At 33.4% G+C, this 18,497-nt stretch overlaps 3 protein-coding genes across 3 annotated transcripts; 1 reads left to right on the forward strand and 2 right to left on the reverse strand.

Annotated features, from left to right (window-relative positions):
- Positions 1-523: 523 nt before the first annotated feature.
- On the reverse strand, positions 524-1,213 carry LOC132605511 (defensin-like protein 156). The gene is made up of 2 exons (XM_060318641.1): positions 1,127-1,213; positions 524-818 (listed from the first exon to the last, which is right to left on the reverse strand). The coding sequence occupies exons 1-2, from the start codon at positions 1,173-1,175 to the stop codon at positions 637-639; spliced, it is 231 nt and encodes a 76-aa protein (XP_060174624.1). The 5' UTR covers positions 1,176-1,213; the 3' UTR covers positions 524-636.
- Positions 1,214-10,647: 9,434 nt separating this feature from the next.
- LOC132605512 (defensin-like protein 163) lies at positions 10,648-11,534 on the reverse strand. The gene is made up of 2 exons (XM_060318643.1): positions 11,438-11,534; positions 10,648-10,961 (listed from the first exon to the last, which is right to left on the reverse strand). Exons 1-2 carry the CDS (start codon positions 11,484-11,486, stop codon positions 10,759-10,761), a joined length of 252 nt encoding a protein of 83 aa, XP_060174626.1. The 5' UTR covers positions 11,487-11,534; the 3' UTR covers positions 10,648-10,758.
- A 1,689-nt stretch (positions 11,535-13,223) lies between these two features.
- LOC132607532 (probable protein kinase At2g41970) lies at positions 13,224-17,765 on the forward strand. Its single transcript, XM_060321543.1, has 8 exons — positions 13,224-13,465; positions 14,154-14,363; positions 15,134-15,384; positions 15,482-15,608; positions 16,016-16,289; positions 16,455-16,587; positions 16,878-16,964; positions 17,098-17,765. Exons 2-8 carry the CDS (start codon positions 14,252-14,254, stop codon positions 17,221-17,223), a joined length of 1,110 nt encoding a protein of 369 aa, XP_060177526.1. The 5' UTR covers positions 13,224-13,465; positions 14,154-14,251; the 3' UTR covers positions 17,224-17,765.
- The last annotated feature ends 732 nt before the right edge of the window (positions 17,766-18,497 follow it).

An 18,497-nucleotide genomic window follows, 5' to 3' on the forward strand; every position in this document is an offset into this window, starting at 1 on the left:
TAGTAGATGTTTTGGGTTGAAGCTCTGAAAATTAAATTGCCTTTGATATAAAGTGTTTGCATCACAAAGTGAGACTTCCGGCTTGAATACAAATTAGCCAGGTCCCAAAACAAATATCAGACATTGTGTTGGAATAAAAAGGAACTCCAGTTGCCCAAAGTAAACCGGGGAAAACTTGGTAAATAGCCACTTTTAACACTTATGATTAACTATTGGCCACTATTTTAAAGGCTAATTCGAGTATTAACAACTGGAATCCAAGGAACGATTCATGGGGTTTAAAAATTTATTAAAGTTTCAAACCCCACGAACGATTCATGTCAAACCTCGTAAACGGTTCGTAAGATCATATCTTTACAACTTCACACCCAAGAAACAATTCATGGCGTTCAAATCTTTAATGTGATTATTTATCTATCTTTTTAAATAATGTCTAAAAACTCATGACATGTCAGAAAGATGGTCACTCTACCTAATTTTTATAGTAAAGTGAACAAGATGATATAACAATAGAATAGTTAGGTAAAAGTTAAATAATGTAGAAACTGATAAATATTTTTCCGAAAAAATAATACTAGTATTTATTGATGCTCATCATTCATAATAGACCAATATTTGTGTTTGATCAAAGGTACATTAATTGGAGTTACAATTGTAAACACAGACACAATTGTATGGGCCGGTAACACCACCAGTGCAAAGTCCATTTCCTTTGTATTGCTCTGCACATTGTTTTTGACAATCAGCAAGTACACATCCCTTTGGATCCAATGTTACAGTACATCTCTGTTGGGCTTTTACCTCAGTAATTGCCAAAACTGCATCAAAATGAACCAACAAAACATTAACATATCAATAAAAGAAGAATTAAAGTTTAAGTTATAAACTGTTAGTTAATTATTTTACACTATTGGGTAATTCAACAGTTACCTAAGCGTAGGTCTCCTTATGTGGGATCGGTAATTTTTAAAACAAAATAAATTACCTGCTACAACACGTAAATGTGGCTTGATGGTGTAAAAATTCCTTACACTAATGATGTATATAACTTAAACTCTTTATTTTATCACAAACAATACAACAAATACTGAAAAAGAACTTTTAAGAAAATTGAAGAAAGTCGAACCTGAAAGAATGAGGAAGAAGCAAATGAGAGAGTTTAAAAACTTAGCCATCTTTATTGAAGTTGATCTCAAATGTTAATGGTGTATTTTGGTGCAAGATGAAAGAGGCTATTTATAGTGTAAATTTGCTAGAAAAGTTATGGGAGGCATTGTTAAAAATTTAATGAGATGCCATTTTTAGGAGAATTAAAATGTTACTTCTCATATTGTGTTCTATAGTTTATAATATGCTTTCCATAGAGCAAATTAAGATGGCTTGTTTTCTTTTTGAAATAATTATGGGAAGTAGTTTAGAGAATTGATTGTGATGACATTTAGAAGAATTGGATTATTGTTATACCTTGGGATAATAGTACTTGTAGTCCTTAAGTTAATGATGATTTTTTAATTTTCGATATTTGGTACCTATAACATAGAAACCAAAATACTATTATCTCTAATATCTTTTATATTATGTTTTCCATAAAGCAGATGTGGCTTGTTTCCTTTTTTGAAAAGTTATGGTAAGCAATTTAGAAAATTTAATGTGATGACATTTTAGAAGCATTAAGGTGTTCTCTCATACTGTACTTCAGACTTCAAAGATTTATGGTTTGTAATATGCTTTCCATAAAATAGAAATGACTTGTATGCTTTTTGAAAAGTTATGGGAAGCTATTTAGAAAAGTTAATATGTTGACATTTTTCTTAGAAAAAACTATATCCTATTGTACATCAGCAAACCAACAAACCGCGCCAAACCGGTAATTCGAACCAAACCGAGAAAAAAACCCAACTAATGGTTTGGTTTGACTTGGTTTGGTTTTAAAAAAAAAAAAAACCCGAACACTATTGGTTTGGTTTGGTTTTAACTAAAAAAAGTCAAACCGAATCAAACCAACCCTACATTACATTTATTAAACTTCAAACATATTTCATACATAAAAATATTTGCTTATAATGTAATTTATAAATGTTTCTTTAACTTTTTCTTAGCTTTTTGTCTTTTAACATATTATTTCAAGCTTGGAATTAGAATTTTGAATGGTCCAATAAGTTTTATAGCCCAATGATATTAGGAACTCAAATAAAACTCAACAAAAAACAAATCAATACTAATGCTAACAAAAGTAATTCATATCTAGCACTGCAATTACAATAATGTTGATATCTATTCTTTAGTTTTATATTAGTTTAGAAAGTGAAAATACGTAACTTAATTTTACTTTTTTCTTTAATATCTAGTCATGTAATTAATACTTATTAGCCGTACTTATTTTAGCACGACTTAGTATTTTTAGATTATGATCATTTTCTACATGTCTTATAAATTAGTCGTATTTATTGTAGCATGACTTAGCACTTTTAGATTATGATCATTTTATTTTATGCAATTTCATTAACTTTTTTCGTTTAATATTTTAGTACAATGTCATCTTTCATCTCATGTTTTGTGTTATTTTCTTAATAAATATCTTAATTAGATAGCCATATCTTACTAGGACTAAATAAATATTTGAAGTACAAGTTATATATTTTGTGTGAAGACTTTACCGGAAAAAACCCGAAAAAACCGAGAAACCCCGATATTGAAAACCCCGACTTTTGTTGGTTTAGTTTTTAAATTTAAAAACCCGATGCAATTGGTTTGGTTTGGTCTTTAAAAAATCCGAACCAACCCGGTCTATGTACACCCCTAGTTTATTAGTATATGTTTTCCATAGAACAAAGCTAACTTGTTTCTTTTTTCTGAAAAGTTATCAAATCAATTAAAACTTATGATGATTAAGTATTTTAATGAAGTAATAGTAATATATGAATTAATTATAATTAAGTAAAAAAAATGAATATAGAAACGCATGTAAGTCATGTATTAGTTGGTGTAAGCACACCTTAGTAGTAACCTTTTATCAAAAGACTAGTTAGCGATACCCTGTGCACAGCACGGGCCCAACAACATTAACTTTACACGGATAATCTGTCTATAAATCTTAATTACAATTATTTAAGGATACCTTATACATTTAATTATAAAATATAACACTACTTTACTAATAATAGCAAAAATAACATGAAACATAATGAATTATGCTCCAATCTTTCCCATTTTAGATTCAGAGAAAATTTGTCTAATTAAGTAATTACTATATTAAAGATGCAAAGATAGAAATAATTAGTTGATTATCTTGTAACTTGTAATTGTTTACATCTATATTTTAAAAAATGGAGAAATTGTGATTCCGTGATTAGATAAAGATTTCTCTGAAGTTATTGTAGCAGTTCAACTATACATATCATGTTCCTGTGTAGCCAACTCTTTTGATTTTGCTTTCAAATTTAAATGCTTTTCTCTTTTATAGCTTTTTTTTAATCACAATTTTCTTCTTTAATATAGAGATTTTTTCTACACCCATTCCTAAATCTAATATTGTACATTAGGGGGAAAATGAAAAAGAAATTAAATTTGAGCAGGTTAAAACATTAGAACTAAAGGTAATAAGAAACCACAAGCAATTTTTAAACTTTTCCATGTAAATGAGAATAAGAGTTGCAAAATTGCCGCACTAATTTGACTCAAATTTGGCTACGCTTATGTAAAAACCACCATAATCTCTATTGTACAATTTTAAATTAAAAAGAACTTTGAGAAGAAAAGATAGAAATGACATTAAGTAAGCATAAATTATTAAATTTAACCTAAATAGTCATGAATTTACCAACTCCGCCTGTGTGAGCTCGCTCACATTGCCGGTCCCAAGCCCGGATAAAGGAGGAGGGTTGCCGAGGGTCAATCGGAAACAGCCTCCCTACCCAGGTAGGGGTAAAGCTGCGTACATCTTACCCTCCCCAGACCCCACTATTGTGGGATTACACTGGGTAGTGACCAAGACCAAGTCATGAATTTACCCCATTTGAATCATTATGGCCAAAATAGTGTGGCAAAAAGACCTTATTGAATGAGAAGTTGATAGCAACCATAGAGGCTCAAATGCATTAAGGAGCAAAAAAGGTCACCACCAAGATTCGGGACGAATCTTCTATAAGAGGGGGAGAATGATAGCAACCAAGGAAGCTTAATTTTCGTTGAAGACAAAAAAATATCAAGATGCTTTAATGGGCTTCATTTGGTAATGAAAACATGTCTTGTAATGGAGGAATAGCTCCAGCCCAAAGTAGATCTTTTGGGAAAGTCTTAATACTAATTGGAGGCCCAAATTGAAGACCAAGATGAGTTGGATTATGGCCCAAAACATGCCCAAAGAAGGAACAAGTTCAGCAGCCCATACTTATGTTTCTAGAAGATCATTTAATGCTATGTTGACTACATTTAATGTTTTTATTGAACAAAGTGTTGGTGGTCTTCTATGCACATTGGAACAAATGTTTGGTGGTCTTCTATGCACATTGGAACAAAGAATTGGTGGTCTTCTATGCAGCTTGGAAATTGCACCTTAATTAATTTAGTTTGACCAACTTTATTTTCTTTAGGGTGATAGCCACCATTTCTCCTATATAAAGGGGTGTTTTCTCTTTCATTATAACTAAGTTTTAATATTAATAATATTAGCCTTGTGCTTGTGGAGACCTTTGAGGTTCTCTTTTGGGTTATGCCCTTTTTGTTCTACCTTGAACCGCAACTCGGATTCTTCGATGGTAAGATTCCTTGTTTGAGTTCCCTCCCTCCATTTCTTCTTCTTCTTAATTGATTCAACTCCTTCTTTCACTATTAAACAACGTTTTAAGTATCAAATACTTGAACTTGTGTTCTTCTTTCTCAAGAATCAATCCTTTCCCCTTTCTAATTTTCAATTCTAAAGTCTTCCGCTAATCGCGTTGTTATCAAGTGGTATCAGAGCGGTTCTATCAAGATTCCGTTCTTGATAATCTTTGGGATTTCTTGAAAGAAAAAAAAAAGAGCAAAAAAAAAAAAAAAAAACTGAAAAAGTACTGTAGCGTGAACAGTATCAAAATTATTAAAAAAAATAAAGAAATCTGTTCGAGTGAACAGTGACGTGAACAGTACTTCTAGTTATCTTCACTTGTTCTTGGTTTGTTCAAAGCTTTATCTTGTGATTTGGTGACTTTAAATTATTGGGAAATCCATTGTGGTTGTTATCTCTTGAAAATTTCATTAGTTTTAAAGATTCTTTGACTTTTGCTCATCAAGGAACTCAAGAGTCACTTTGAGGAATGCAAAAGTCATTGCAATACATTTGTATCCAAACTCATTGATATGTTCTAAATCTTTTCTTGAAAGTGTTTATTTCTTGCATTTAGTTTTCTTTATGTTCTCTCACTAGATACTTGAAGTATTTGTCCATACTTAGAGTTGTCTAGTAATTTTGTGTCTATTTCTTTGTTTCGTGCCAATTTGTTCCGTGTTTTTTTTCTCTCTCTCTATTTTCATTGTGTATTTCTTATTTCCTGTCTGTTTAAGTTTTTTGTTGTCCTTTCTTTGTTTGTCATAAACTCCATTCTTGAATCAATCTTTGGAACTTACTTTGAAGTGTTTGAGTTGCTGGTTTATTGAAGAACTTCGAGACACAACCCTTGAGTGGTAAAAGGCAAGAGTGGTGAGATTATTTGAGGGTAAAAGCCTAATAGTGTGAAATACGAGTGTTGAGAGCCACAACTTGAGTGATACACGTAAGGGAGTGTATGTGAGATCATTTTACTACTAACTGTTTTCTTTTTTTTTAAAAGCATGTTTTCTACAGATTCTGAAAGCATTTGGAGTGAAGGGATGGATTATTCTAGTGAAGAAGAGTGGGAATCAGATGCAGAAGATGATAGAAGGGCACACAATGATTCTTGTGAAGATTATGGTGGCTACGATGAGTCAAATAGCCAAACCTATGATGAGTCACATCAGATTTGTGATTCGAGTGAAGGTAATAACATTTGTGAGGATTATAGTAGTGATGAATCTTTTGATTATGATGACATTAGTTATGGTGATGAATGTGCTGATTATGTTGAAGTTGGGAGTTTGAATCCTATTAAACCTACTCCGGTAAGATCTAGTTTGGGAAAGAGTCTTAGAAGAGGCCATGAGCTTACTAGAGTTAACAAAGTTTTTCAAACTAGAATGGAGGTACTGTCTAAGGTGTGTGCTACTAAGATTGACAAGAATGTTTGTCATAACTTAGTTAGTGCTTACTTTGTTGAAAAAGTAGGTTTATCCTGTGTTAAGCATGCTTCACCCTACACCTTAAAAGGAGTGAAGGTAGAGAAGAGGGTGTTGGTGTCATTAACTCTTGGGAGATACAAGGATGAGGTTTGGTGTGACGTAATCCCCTTATTCACATGTCATGTCTTATTGGGAAGGCCATGGTATCTCTATAAGAAAGTTTCATATGATCTAGGAAAGAATAGGTATTCCTTGGTGAAAGATGATGGAAAAAGAACTACCCTTGTATCTTTGTCACCTACAGAGATTCAAGAAGATCAATTAAAGGTAAGGAGATCAATAGAGGTGTTTGAAAAGGAAAAGGTCTGCAAGAGGGGAAACAATAGTGGGATTGGGAAGCCTAAAATTAGAGTTGATGTTAGAAGTCCTCCAAGGGATAAAAGAGGGATTCTAGGCAAGTATATGGGAACTTGTGATACTTATTGCAGCATACCTTGCCCGGGGATAGAAAGGGATGATGCCGCATGGACAACCTTCTCTACACCAAACAAAAGTGAGGATGAGAGACAAAAGAAAGAGAGAAGTGAGGGTGAGCAACTTGACAACTCGAGAGAGGAAGTGATGAGTGAAAAGAGTGAGTTGTTAAGAAGCAAAAATAAGTGGAAAGAATTGAGTGAAGTGAGCTCAAGAGGTAAAATAGAGAGTGAACAAGTGCACTTGAGAGATGAGGAAAAAGAAGAGATTAAAAGAATTGAGTGCATAAGTGTGAAAGATTCTTGTTCAAGTTCTAACCAATTAACTCATTCTTTTTCTAGTGTTTGTGCTCCAAATGTGCAGGTTATTGAAGAAGAACCCATTGAAGTGTTAGAACAACAATTGAAGGAAGAATCTAGCTTCAAATGGGATTTGAAAGGAGCAAAGGATGATGATTCATGGAAACAATTGCAAGTAGAAGACAAAGTTGAGCCTGATGATCTCATGTGGTATGACCTTATCGATGATCTATTTGTAGATGCAAATGAAAATGAACTTGTACCACAATCTCATAAATCAAGAGTTTTAAGCGAAGGTATAACTCAAATTGGGACTGAACCTAACCTTTTATGTGGTTCTTCTCAATTGAGCAATCTGCCACAATGTGGTGAAAGTGGGGGACGAGATAAGTTGAGTGAACAAATCAAAGAAAATTTGAGAGAGGATGAATCTTGTTCATATGCTAATCAACTAACTCTTTCTTGTTTTAGTCTTTTATCTCCTTTCATGCAGAAAATTGAGGATGAACTTTCTGTAAAGGATGATGACAACTCACTTGAAGAAGACAATCTCATGGGTCAAGGTTTTAAAGTGTGGGATAACCCATTGTGGGATGATACTAAACATGAGTTTACTGTACATTTTTGTCCACTTTGGGATTCCAATGAAGGAAGCAAAGGTGATGAAGTTTCCAATAAAGACATTGAGACACATGAAGCTTTTGGTGCCGTAGATATTGAGAAAGTTGAGCTAGGTGCAGAATGTAGTAGCTCAAGTGTGGAAAAGGACAAGTGCTCACATGTTTTCAACTTCACAATATCTTTATCTTGTTTTCTAGATCCTTATTTGCAGGTTCATTCCAAGCCACTTCACAAGAAAATAACTTTTGATCCATATCATGACCATGGTATATTGAATGGTGAGGTTAAGTTGCTTAGAAAGAGCAAATATGGTATGTTTTCTTGGTATTCATATGCTTTTGGTCTGGATAATGATCCTCTACTGTTTAAAGAGCTTATGAATTGTGTTTTTAGTTCTTGTTTTGGAAATTACATTGTTCTATTAGACGATGAAATGCTTGGATATTTAAAAGGGGTGTTTGTGCATAAAAGAACTAAGTGGGTTAAGAGGTTGCATGGTCACTACCTTGTGTTGTTTTTACCAAATGCTTGTTTTGTTTCCTTTGTTTGCTCCCTACTTATTGTGATCATCATGTTGGTTGCAGATCAATGTCAAGATTCGAGGACGAATCTTCTTTAAGAGAGGTAGAATGATAGCAACCATAGAGGCTCAAATGCATTAAGGAGCAAAAAAGGTCACCACCAAGATTCGGGACGAATCTTCTATAAGAGGGGGAGAATGATAGCAACCAAGGAAGCTTAATTTTCGTTGAAGACAAAAAAATATCAAGATGCTTTAATGGGCTTCATTTGGTAATGAAAACATGTCTTGTAATGGAGGAATAGCTCCAGCCCAAAGTAGATCTTTTGGGAAAGTCTTAATACTAATTGGAGGCCCAAATTGAAGACCAAGATGAGTTGGATTATGGCCCAAAACATGCCCAAAGAAGGAACAAGTTCAGCAGCCCATACTTATGTTTCTAGAAGATCATTTAATGCTATGTTGACTACATTTAATGTTTTTATTGAACAAAGTGTTGGTGGTCTTCTATGCACATTGGAACAAATGTTTGGTGGTCTTCTATGCACATTGGAACAAAGAATTGGTGGTCTTCTATGCAGCTTGGAAATTGCACCTTAATTAATTTAGTTTGACCAACTTTATTTTCTTTAGGGTGGTAGCCACCATTTCTCCTATATAAAGGGGTGTTTTCTCTTTCATTGTAACTAAGTTTGAATATTAATAATATTAGCCTTGTGCTTGTGGAGACCTTTGAGGTTCTCTTTTGGGTTATGCCCTTTTTGTTCTACCTTGAACCGCAACTCGGATTCTTCGATGGTAAGATTCCTTGTTTGAGTTCCCTCCCTCCATTTCTTCTTCTTCTTAATTGATTCAACTCCTTCTTTCACTATTAAACAACGTTTTAAGTATCAAATACTTGAACTTGTGTTCTTCTTTCTCAAGAATCAATCCTTTCCCCTTTCTAATTTTCAATTCTAAAGTCTTCCGCTAATCGCGTTGTTATCAGAAGTACCCCACAGTTATATACATATATATATATATATATGGTTTGTTTTCTTTTTGAAAAGTCACAAGAAGCGGTTTATAGAATATGATGATATGTTATAGAAGCAGAGGCAGCGAATCTGAGATTTCTGGTACATGGTTCACTGCCCAAAAAAAAAAAAAAAAGCAACTTGATCCCTAATCCTCTAGGTAAAAACTCAATATTCAACAAAGTGCACCATTTAGATTTTTTGTAGTATGAGTTTCAGCAAATAGTAATAAACTAATTGTAGAAAATATTTACATAAAATATCTAGTTTTACGGAGAGACCATGTGTTCACATGCCCTAATTTTATCACTTAAAATCGGCCGTGGTTAGAAGAATTTAAGTTATATATTTCCCATCATATTTTAGAGCTTATAGTATATGATTTTTTAGACTAAGCAAATACTACCATAAATGTAGTGAAATTTCTTTTTTCGGTTTTTTTGTCCAATCCTTCGATATCAAAAGACAACTAAAATTGATCTTTTTTAAGAGAATATGATTTTCATGCAAGCTGAAAATTGATTAAAGGGTGAAGTGACGATCTCTCAATTCTTGAACCCATAAAGCATATCTCAGATTTTATGCAAGGACAACGAATTTCCATCTAATTAAATTGGAAAATAGTCCAGTTTTTTTTTTAATTTAATTTCCCAAATAAATGAAGAAATAATGTGATTGCACGTAGAAATAGTTAAGACTATCATGGTCATAATATACGGATGGGTTCATGGTAACTCGGTAGCTCTTGCTTAAGAAATCTATTAATATCTATGGATATTTGACTGTAAATACATTCATTTTTATTTTTTTTGTATATTAACTCGAAATCGTTGTAGAAATACATAAATTTTAAATTTTGAATCTGCCTCGAGACCTATGATTATATATGATATCTAAATGGTGATTTCTTTAACATATCATACGATTAATCTTGCAATTTATCATCTAAGGATAAAATCATGTTGCCTTGACATATTATGCGGTTGTCTTGAAGGAGCATTTAATTTGATTGTTGACATCTTTTAAGTCCGTTTTATATAGACATTACTTTGTTATGACGAAATAATAGAAATTAAAAGATATATAACCATTCACGGGCGTGGTCAAATGATTAATTAGGATTTTTGTACCTTAATCCGATGTCGCAAGTTGAGCCTTAGACTAAACGAGAATCGAATTAATTTAGGATTTGAATTCATTCGAGTTCTATATTCTAACAACCAAATAGATATACTGGGTTCCGAGTCTATTTTTTAATAATTTAGTGAACTTTTAACACATCTAAAGGGTCTTCAATTTAACCAAAACTAATTAATTCAGAGTCTCAGACAAATCCATAACTAATGCACTAGATCTGCCCGTGGAGTGATTTTACTCTCTTAGTGGTCTGCCTGATATGAAGTCGAATTAATGGTGTTATTTTGTTTTTCATAGCTGATGATTAAACAAAAATATAAAAATCAAATGCTAGTACGTACGGGATGACAAATTATTCCAATAAATAGAAAACAACGTTCAAAATTGATGTTTATTCGAAATCATGGGTGTATCTGAACCAAAATTACATCAAAATTAATCAAGGGAATTTAATTAATTAACTAGAGTGATCATCATCAAGACTACAATTATAAACGCAGGTACAAACGTATTGGCCAATAGCACCACCACTTGAGCAAAGTCCATTTCCATTGTGTTTCTCAAAGCATTCCTTTTTACAGTCGTAAAGGACACATCCTGTTGGATTCAGAATTTCACTACATCTCTTTTGTGCATTCACTTGAGTAATTCCCAATGCAACTGCAAACAAATTCAACAACATTTCATTATATCAATGCCCAAAAAAAAAAAAACATGACACCATCTATAACTTTGTTTTCCAGTAGACTGATCAGACATATAGTGTATTGAAATAACCTTACGATAGTGTCTGTCAGTAGCTTTGCCTCGAAAAATCGTGATGTTTTTAGTAGTGTGTGTTCTATTATTATAAAGAATTTTTATAGTTAATCTATAGCATCAGGTAACTTTCCAAATCAAGTCCGATATAGTTACTTGAAAAAAAGAGCAATAATATCATGTGAAAATCCTTTTTGTCGCAGTATGTACTACTTAAAACTCATTTGCTGTATAATCTATTAAGTAGCAGATGTATAGATAATTGGAATAACAAAACCTCAATATAACTCAAAAGTGTAAAGATCATATGTTATAAAAATGAAGGGGGTAAGTCTAAAAAAAAAATGAATAAATAATAAACAATATAAAAGACAAACCTGCAATAATGAGAAGGAAACAAAGAACAGAGTTTAAAAACTTGGCCATATTATATTCTTATGAAAATTTATCTCAAATGCCAATGGTGTACTTTGCTGCAAGGTGCAAGAAGCTTTTTATAGTGTAATTTTGCTAGACTTTGGTAAGTTATATTGGAAAGTAAAATGAAATTCATATTTTTGTTTCCATATATAATTTGTTTCCTTGTTGAAAAGTTATGGTAAGAAGTTTAGAAATTTGAATGGAATGAGATCTTAGAAGATTTATAGTGTACTTACTACCTACAATATAGTATAAACCAGAAATTTATATGGTCTATAATCTGCTAGAATATGAAGCAATATAAAAAATGTATATATATTACTGATTAAAAGATCAAACCTAATCGAATTGCTGATCTTTCAATCTTAAATTTCTTTTTTCCATTTTTATAGAACTAAATATTAGGAGAAAATCCGAACAACATTAAGAAAGAGATAAATTTTGCATCATAAATGGTGCAAACAAAATAACTAATTATTGCGAAAACTAACATTTGCATACACATTAGAGGTTGATTGACAAATATTGGAGCCAATTAATGGGTGGGTTCTATGCCCTCAAAAGGATTTATAAATCATTAAAACAGATGTCAGGTCCTTGAAAAGCGTAGTCTCCATTGAAGGTCAATCAGAAATGAAACGATATACAACCACAACATACCCAGTATAATTCTAGATAAGTGACATTTGGAGGGTATAAAACCCACCCCTACCTCGGGAGAAATGAAATGGTATATACATGAGTTTTAATTAATTATATACTTCCTAGGTTCAATAATTAATGACGGAGTCAAAATTTTCAATAAAGAGATTCAAAATATAAAAAAATGAAACACTTGAGCGCTCTTGGCTAAGCAACATCAAAGAGGAATCAAACCTCTTCTAGCTCTGTAATAATTCTAATCCATTTGATATCCGCCACCCTTCCACTCCTCCTTCCTCTGTTAGTTTAGCTGCAATGGCCGAAATAGTGCAAAAAGAAGTGCTTCCCATCATTGCTATTTGAATCGGACCTGTTCTAAAATAATCGAGGTATATTTCGAATTGGTTGTTCTAGATAAAAAATAATTTTGAACCTTATATATATAATATAATTTTTCGGCAAAAGGTGTTCAAATGAACCTCATACCCTCTCATAGCTCTGCCCATGCCCACATACGACTTTTATATTTGAAAATAATTTGAACTTTTAAACTTCTTATTTTTTCTTTTAATTTAATGACATAATTTTACACTCACAAAAAATAGTTTAGACCACAGGTTTCAGGCAGGGGCGGATGCAGCATTATAATTTGGGGTTCAATTGAACCCCAAAGGTTTGATGCGGTGTACAAATTTATATGTAAAAATTTACTAAATTTAAAATAAATAGTAGATATGAACTCATAACTTTAAAAATATAATGGTTTAATGCTAAAAAAAATTAAAAGATTGAACCCCAAAAGTTTAAATCCTAGATCTGTCTCTGGTTTCAGGGGATCCTATTTTTCATTCTCCAACCCGATGATTAGTTAGATACATTCACATAAAATGAAACGGAATGAGAAAAGTAATTAAGAAAACTAAAAGAAAAAACGAATTAAATAGGTGCATGATAATAATAATTGATATAAGTGGACGTGCAAAGTGAAGGAAGGCACGTACTGCGTACGTAGAAATATGTTAGTTGGAGGCTTTTTTTTTTTCCTTCTGGGAATGAAATATGTTAGTTATATATAGCGGTTAGAAAGATCATACAACATGCGATTTTCTCGTAAAACAGAAAGCAAAAAAAAAAAAAAAAAACTTTGTTTTTGCAACCCCCCAAAATTCTATCAATCTTTTTGAGACGGAAGAAAAAAAATAACAAGAAGAAAGAGAAATGGCTGAAATTAAACCATGAAATCTCTTTTTTCTCTTTCTTCTTCTTCTTTGTCCTTTTGATCTTTTTTTTTTCCAAGATTCATTAATTTGTCTAATTGTTTCTCCTTTTCCTTAAGGCTTTCGGTAAGTCACATTGTTTTTTCCAATTTAACAATTTGTTCTTCTGATCTTTCAAACACCATTAATATCGTACCTTCTTGAATTAAAAAACGTTGTTTTTTTGTAAATTAGTGGAAGATCCCATGAATGGTATTTGAATTGTTTCATATGTTGGAATAAATCATTGGTAATTTTCCGTGTTGGATGTGTTTGGTACGAGGAAAGTCATTTTTTGGTGTTTCGTTAATGACCACTTATGGACAGAAGTCATTTTCCTTTTAACTATCCTCAATCTAAACTTCATATATTGCTTGCTTCAACTAACAATTAGACATTAGTATTATTGATCTCTGATATATGCTAATATTATTCTTAATCTTTAATATATATCTTTTGGACAGAAGTCATTTTCCTTTTAACTATCCTCAATCTAAACTTCATATATTGCTTGCTTCAACTAACAATTAGACATTAGTATTATTGATCTCTGATATATGCTAATATTATTCTTAATCTTTAATATATATCTTTTTAACATCAGAAAACATTTTCCAAAAGATAATATGCATGAAAATATGACTTTCGTCTCGTGAATATGTAATGTTTCTTCCTCATGATCAATAAATTCATGTCTAGCATATTATGTCTTGATGTTCTTCCTGTTTGGATTAATTCCTATTCTGAACATTGTTTTTGTTTTTAATCTTCATAGGGATACTTTTCATGTAACATGTAAAATTAACCTTTCGTGGCATTGGATTTTACGTGGATTAATTAAAACAAATCATTTAAGAAGAATTTGTGACAAAAATGTCGTGCTGTGGAGGTGGAGAAGAAGACGTTTACAGTGGCGGCCCACCGTCCAATCAGAATACAGCTCCTCCTAGAGCTGGCAATCCATATGGTGGTGGTACTGGTGGTGGTAATAATCCTATAAAATTCTCCTATTTTTAAATTATTTATTTTTAGGTCAGTGCATTTTTCATGTTTTTTTTAATCGCGGTAGAACTAGAATATAGGCTAAGGGGAAAAAAATAATAAGCGAGTTCCCCCTGTATGGTCGGCTTTTTTACCAGTCTGTCTCCTTTCTCTTGATGCAATATATCGATGCCTAAGCTCGTGGTCAACACCTTGAGAGTACCTATTGATAGAAGGGGGTTCTAAGCGATCATGAAGTGAAAGCCCTTGAATTGTTGAACGTAAAACTTGCACAAGCCTATGCAAACAGGATTGAAAGCGGTACATAGCTTTTTCGAATAGAAAATCGTGATTGTGGAAACATGAGTAAAAATTATAAACTTGGATATTTGAATACATACTAAGCTTTATCTTTGAGGTCAAGATGAATGCACTGGCTAAAAAATTTCAGGTGGACATGATACTCTTGATATATCACTATCAATTTGGAACTATAATTCCAAAAAGTTAAGACCATAGATGAGTACTTTGATTTTGCCTATGTTGCTCGGATCCTTAAAAATTGTTGGTTGCAACTTGGATCCTCTAGACGTTTTTCCTTTTTGGAGGATCCAACACAGGTGTGGCAGCATTTTGGAGAATCCGAGCAGCATAGATTTTTGCTCAATCATGTGGTGTAGACTAATAGATGAAGTAATGAAGATTTTCTACCATACTTCCCTCCAAAACCTCTCTTCTGTAAATGAAAAATTGTTTTATTTTTGGGTATTGTAGCAAGTGAAAGAGGAGAGCCAAGGAGTGCTGCAAGAGGTGGAACTCCTCAGAAAGTATTACCAATTGAGGCACCAGTTTTCACCTTGGATGAGCTTAACAGATTGACTGGAAACTTTGGACAGAAAGCTTTGGTTGGAGAAGGATCTTATGGCCGCGTTTTTTGTGCTAAACTAAACGATGGCCAACAAGCAGCAATCAAGAAACTGGATACTAGTTCTTCACCAGAACCAGATTCTGATTTTGCAGCTCAGGTAAACGAATGAATGCCCTTTTTCCAATTATTGATAAGTTTTCCTTTTAGTATGATGAAAAGAACACTTATACTTGAAATGTTTTAACTTATTTCAGTTATCAATGGTTTCAAGACTTAAAAATGACCATTTCATGACTCTGATGGGCTATTGTCTAGAGGGGAACAACCGTATATTGGTCTATGAATTCGCAACAATGGGATCTTTACATGATGTGTTACATGGTATGCCAAAGATTCCGTGATATTACTTCAGATAGTTGAAACACGAATCCCTTTTTGTCTGCAAGATTTTTTTGCAGCGTTTAGTTGATTGTGGACCACAATTTGTTTGGGACTGAGGCGTAGCTATTGTTGTTATTGCTCCGTTGATTGTGGACCCCAACTTGTTTAGGCCTAAGGCATAGCTATTGTTGTTGTTGTTGTTGTTACGTTGATTGTGGACCCCAACCTATCTGAGACTGAGGCCTAGCTGCTGTTGTTGTTGTTTAGTTGATTGTGAACCCCAACCTGTTTGAGACTGAGACGTAGTTGTGTTATTGCTGTCTAGTTAATTGTGGACCCCAACTTGTTTGGGGCTGAGACGTAGTTTGTTATTGTTATTAGTTGATTGAGGAGCATTCGTTTTGCAGGTAGAAAAGGCGTACAAGGTGCTGAGCCAGGTCCAGTTCTTACCTGGAGTCAGAGAGTTAAAATTGCTTATGGTGCAGCAAAAGGCCTCGAATATCTACACGAAAAAATTCAGCCGCCTGTAGTTCATCGTGATGTCAGATCCAGCAACGTGTTGCTCTTCGATGATTTTACAGCAAAAATTGCTGATTTCAACATCTCGAATCAATCTTCTGACACAGCAGCGCGTCTGCATTCCACGAGAGTTTTGGGAACTTTTGGCTACCATGCTCCAGAGTAAGCTCTACAGCAGAACACTTTGTTGCTCGAGATAGCCTATTTTTTACATATTTTTCATAAAATAACGACAAAAAGAACAATTATCGTTGATGCATCAAGTAATTAGACATGTTTGTGAGATGCCTAGTTTAGTTATCTTAAGGGGTCGCGCTTTTTGTGTAGGTATGCAATGACAGGACAGATTACACAGAAAAGTGACGTTTATAGTTTTGGCGTTGTTCTCTTAGAACTCTTGACAGGAAGGAAGCCAGTAGATCATACAATGCCCAAAGGGCAACAGAGTCTTGTCACATGGGTAACTTCTTTATCCTTTACCTTTTCTTTTTTAGTATTTATATTCCATCACTCCGCCTGTGTGAGGTTGCTCACATTGCCTGTCCCATGTCTAGATAAAGGAGGAGGGTTGAGGTAGGCTGACAGTCAACATACAACTTGTCAATTCATGATGAATCCTCGTAATACAGACATCGTTATTGTATACCACCTTTCAGTGAAGATTCATATAGTCGACCCTAACTTGTTTGAGACTGAGGTCTAGTTGTTGTATACCACCGGTCGACTAATTCATACTTGAATTTTCTTCAGGCAACTCCAAGATTGAGTGAAGACAAAGTGAAGCAATGTGTTGATCCCAAACTAAATAATGACTATCCTCCAAAAGCAATTGCTAAGGTACTCTACTCACTTAACAATTCTAGCATAGAGAGAAGCCTTGTTTATTCTTCTACTTTTGTGAATCTTACCTATTTTCACTCAATGTAATGTTTGAGACTGAGGCGTAGTTGTTGTTGTAATGTTCTCTCAGTTGGCAGCTGTTGCAGCACTTTGTGTTCAATATGAGGCCGATTTTCGGCCTAATATGACAATTGTTGTCAAAGCACTGCAACCACTTCTCAACTCAAAGCCAGCAGGACCAGAGTCTCAAGCATAGTACACTTTCTGGTTTTGGAACCAGCAGGGCTAATTTCTTCGAGAAAAACTTCCTCACACTCGGTGTTTATACCAGACTACATTTTCCATGGTTAAATGATAAGAATAAGGTAAGAAAACATGTTGGTTAACCATGGTTAAGTGATAAAAGTGTATGTAGAAGTCATTTGTCATGTAGTCGCTCGACTGTTGTAAACACCGGGTGTGGTGAGCTTTTTTTCTTCCCCCCCCCCCCCCCCCCCCCCCCTTTCTGATCCTATATGTAATTTTTCACAATTAGAATGCTTGAAAGAACTTTTGACAAAAATTCTCATAGCTAGGTTAGTAGTGACATGTTGTTACTGGATACAAATACCAGTCTTTATACCTTTTGGGAGTTTTGTATAAATATATATCAGTTTCTGATTGAACAAGAACTTTCTCAAGCCAATATCCTCCAAATGCAATTGAAGAGGAAAATATTTTCTATATTAGCAAGGGACATTGAAGCTTCAATTTGTAATTGTTGAATTAATATGGATTCATTTGATTTATATACGTTGACGGTCTAACCGTTTTTTACGCTATCAGTGTATTTAACTTGTTAGAGCAAGTCCTTTATTTTGTTTTCTTTATGACCAAATTGTGTTTACTATAGAATCACCTTTGTTGTAGACTTAGAGGTTGTCTTAATTAACTTGATGATGTAAAAGAATAGATGCATTATCAGATGCAGGGAACTTAAACTCACTTAATGTTCAATATCCCATGCTTTGGCTTCAATCCAGTATTCTGATGGAGACCTTTACCACTGTACTAATAACTACTGCAGGAAACTAGGAGTTGTGTTGCTTTTATCATATTTTAAGCACAACAATTTAGTACTAGTTTGTTACTTTGCCAAACTAAACCATTCAATTACAGCACTTACTGAAGAAATCGGTAAAAGGCTAAAGGAAAAATTCTTCTACTATCCCGATCTCCTTTCTCTCACAAAATTAAATACAAATAAGGGTGGTCCATACTTCTTTTTGTTTCTTGATGATGTGCAAAACACTATTCTTTTCTTACATCTGGGCACTTACAATTATTTCAAAGGCATATTTCAAATTCCTGTAGAGAGTATCAAATTCGAATTGTTTGTTTGTCGACATGACTCCACCGGAAAATTGGTGAAAGTCATTTCCCCATTCAAATATTTTGAACTTGAATGACAACCAGTACATTAAAATACTTTTGTTAGTGCAAAATCCGATTTATTCTCATGTGTAACTCTTATTCTACAGGACCAAGAGG

Source organism: Lycium barbarum, chromosome 8, assembly GCF_019175385.1.
Source record: "Lycium barbarum isolate Lr01 chromosome 8, ASM1917538v2, whole genome shotgun sequence".
NCBI classification, from domain to species: domain Eukaryota; kingdom Viridiplantae; phylum Streptophyta; class Magnoliopsida; order Solanales; family Solanaceae; genus Lycium; species Lycium barbarum.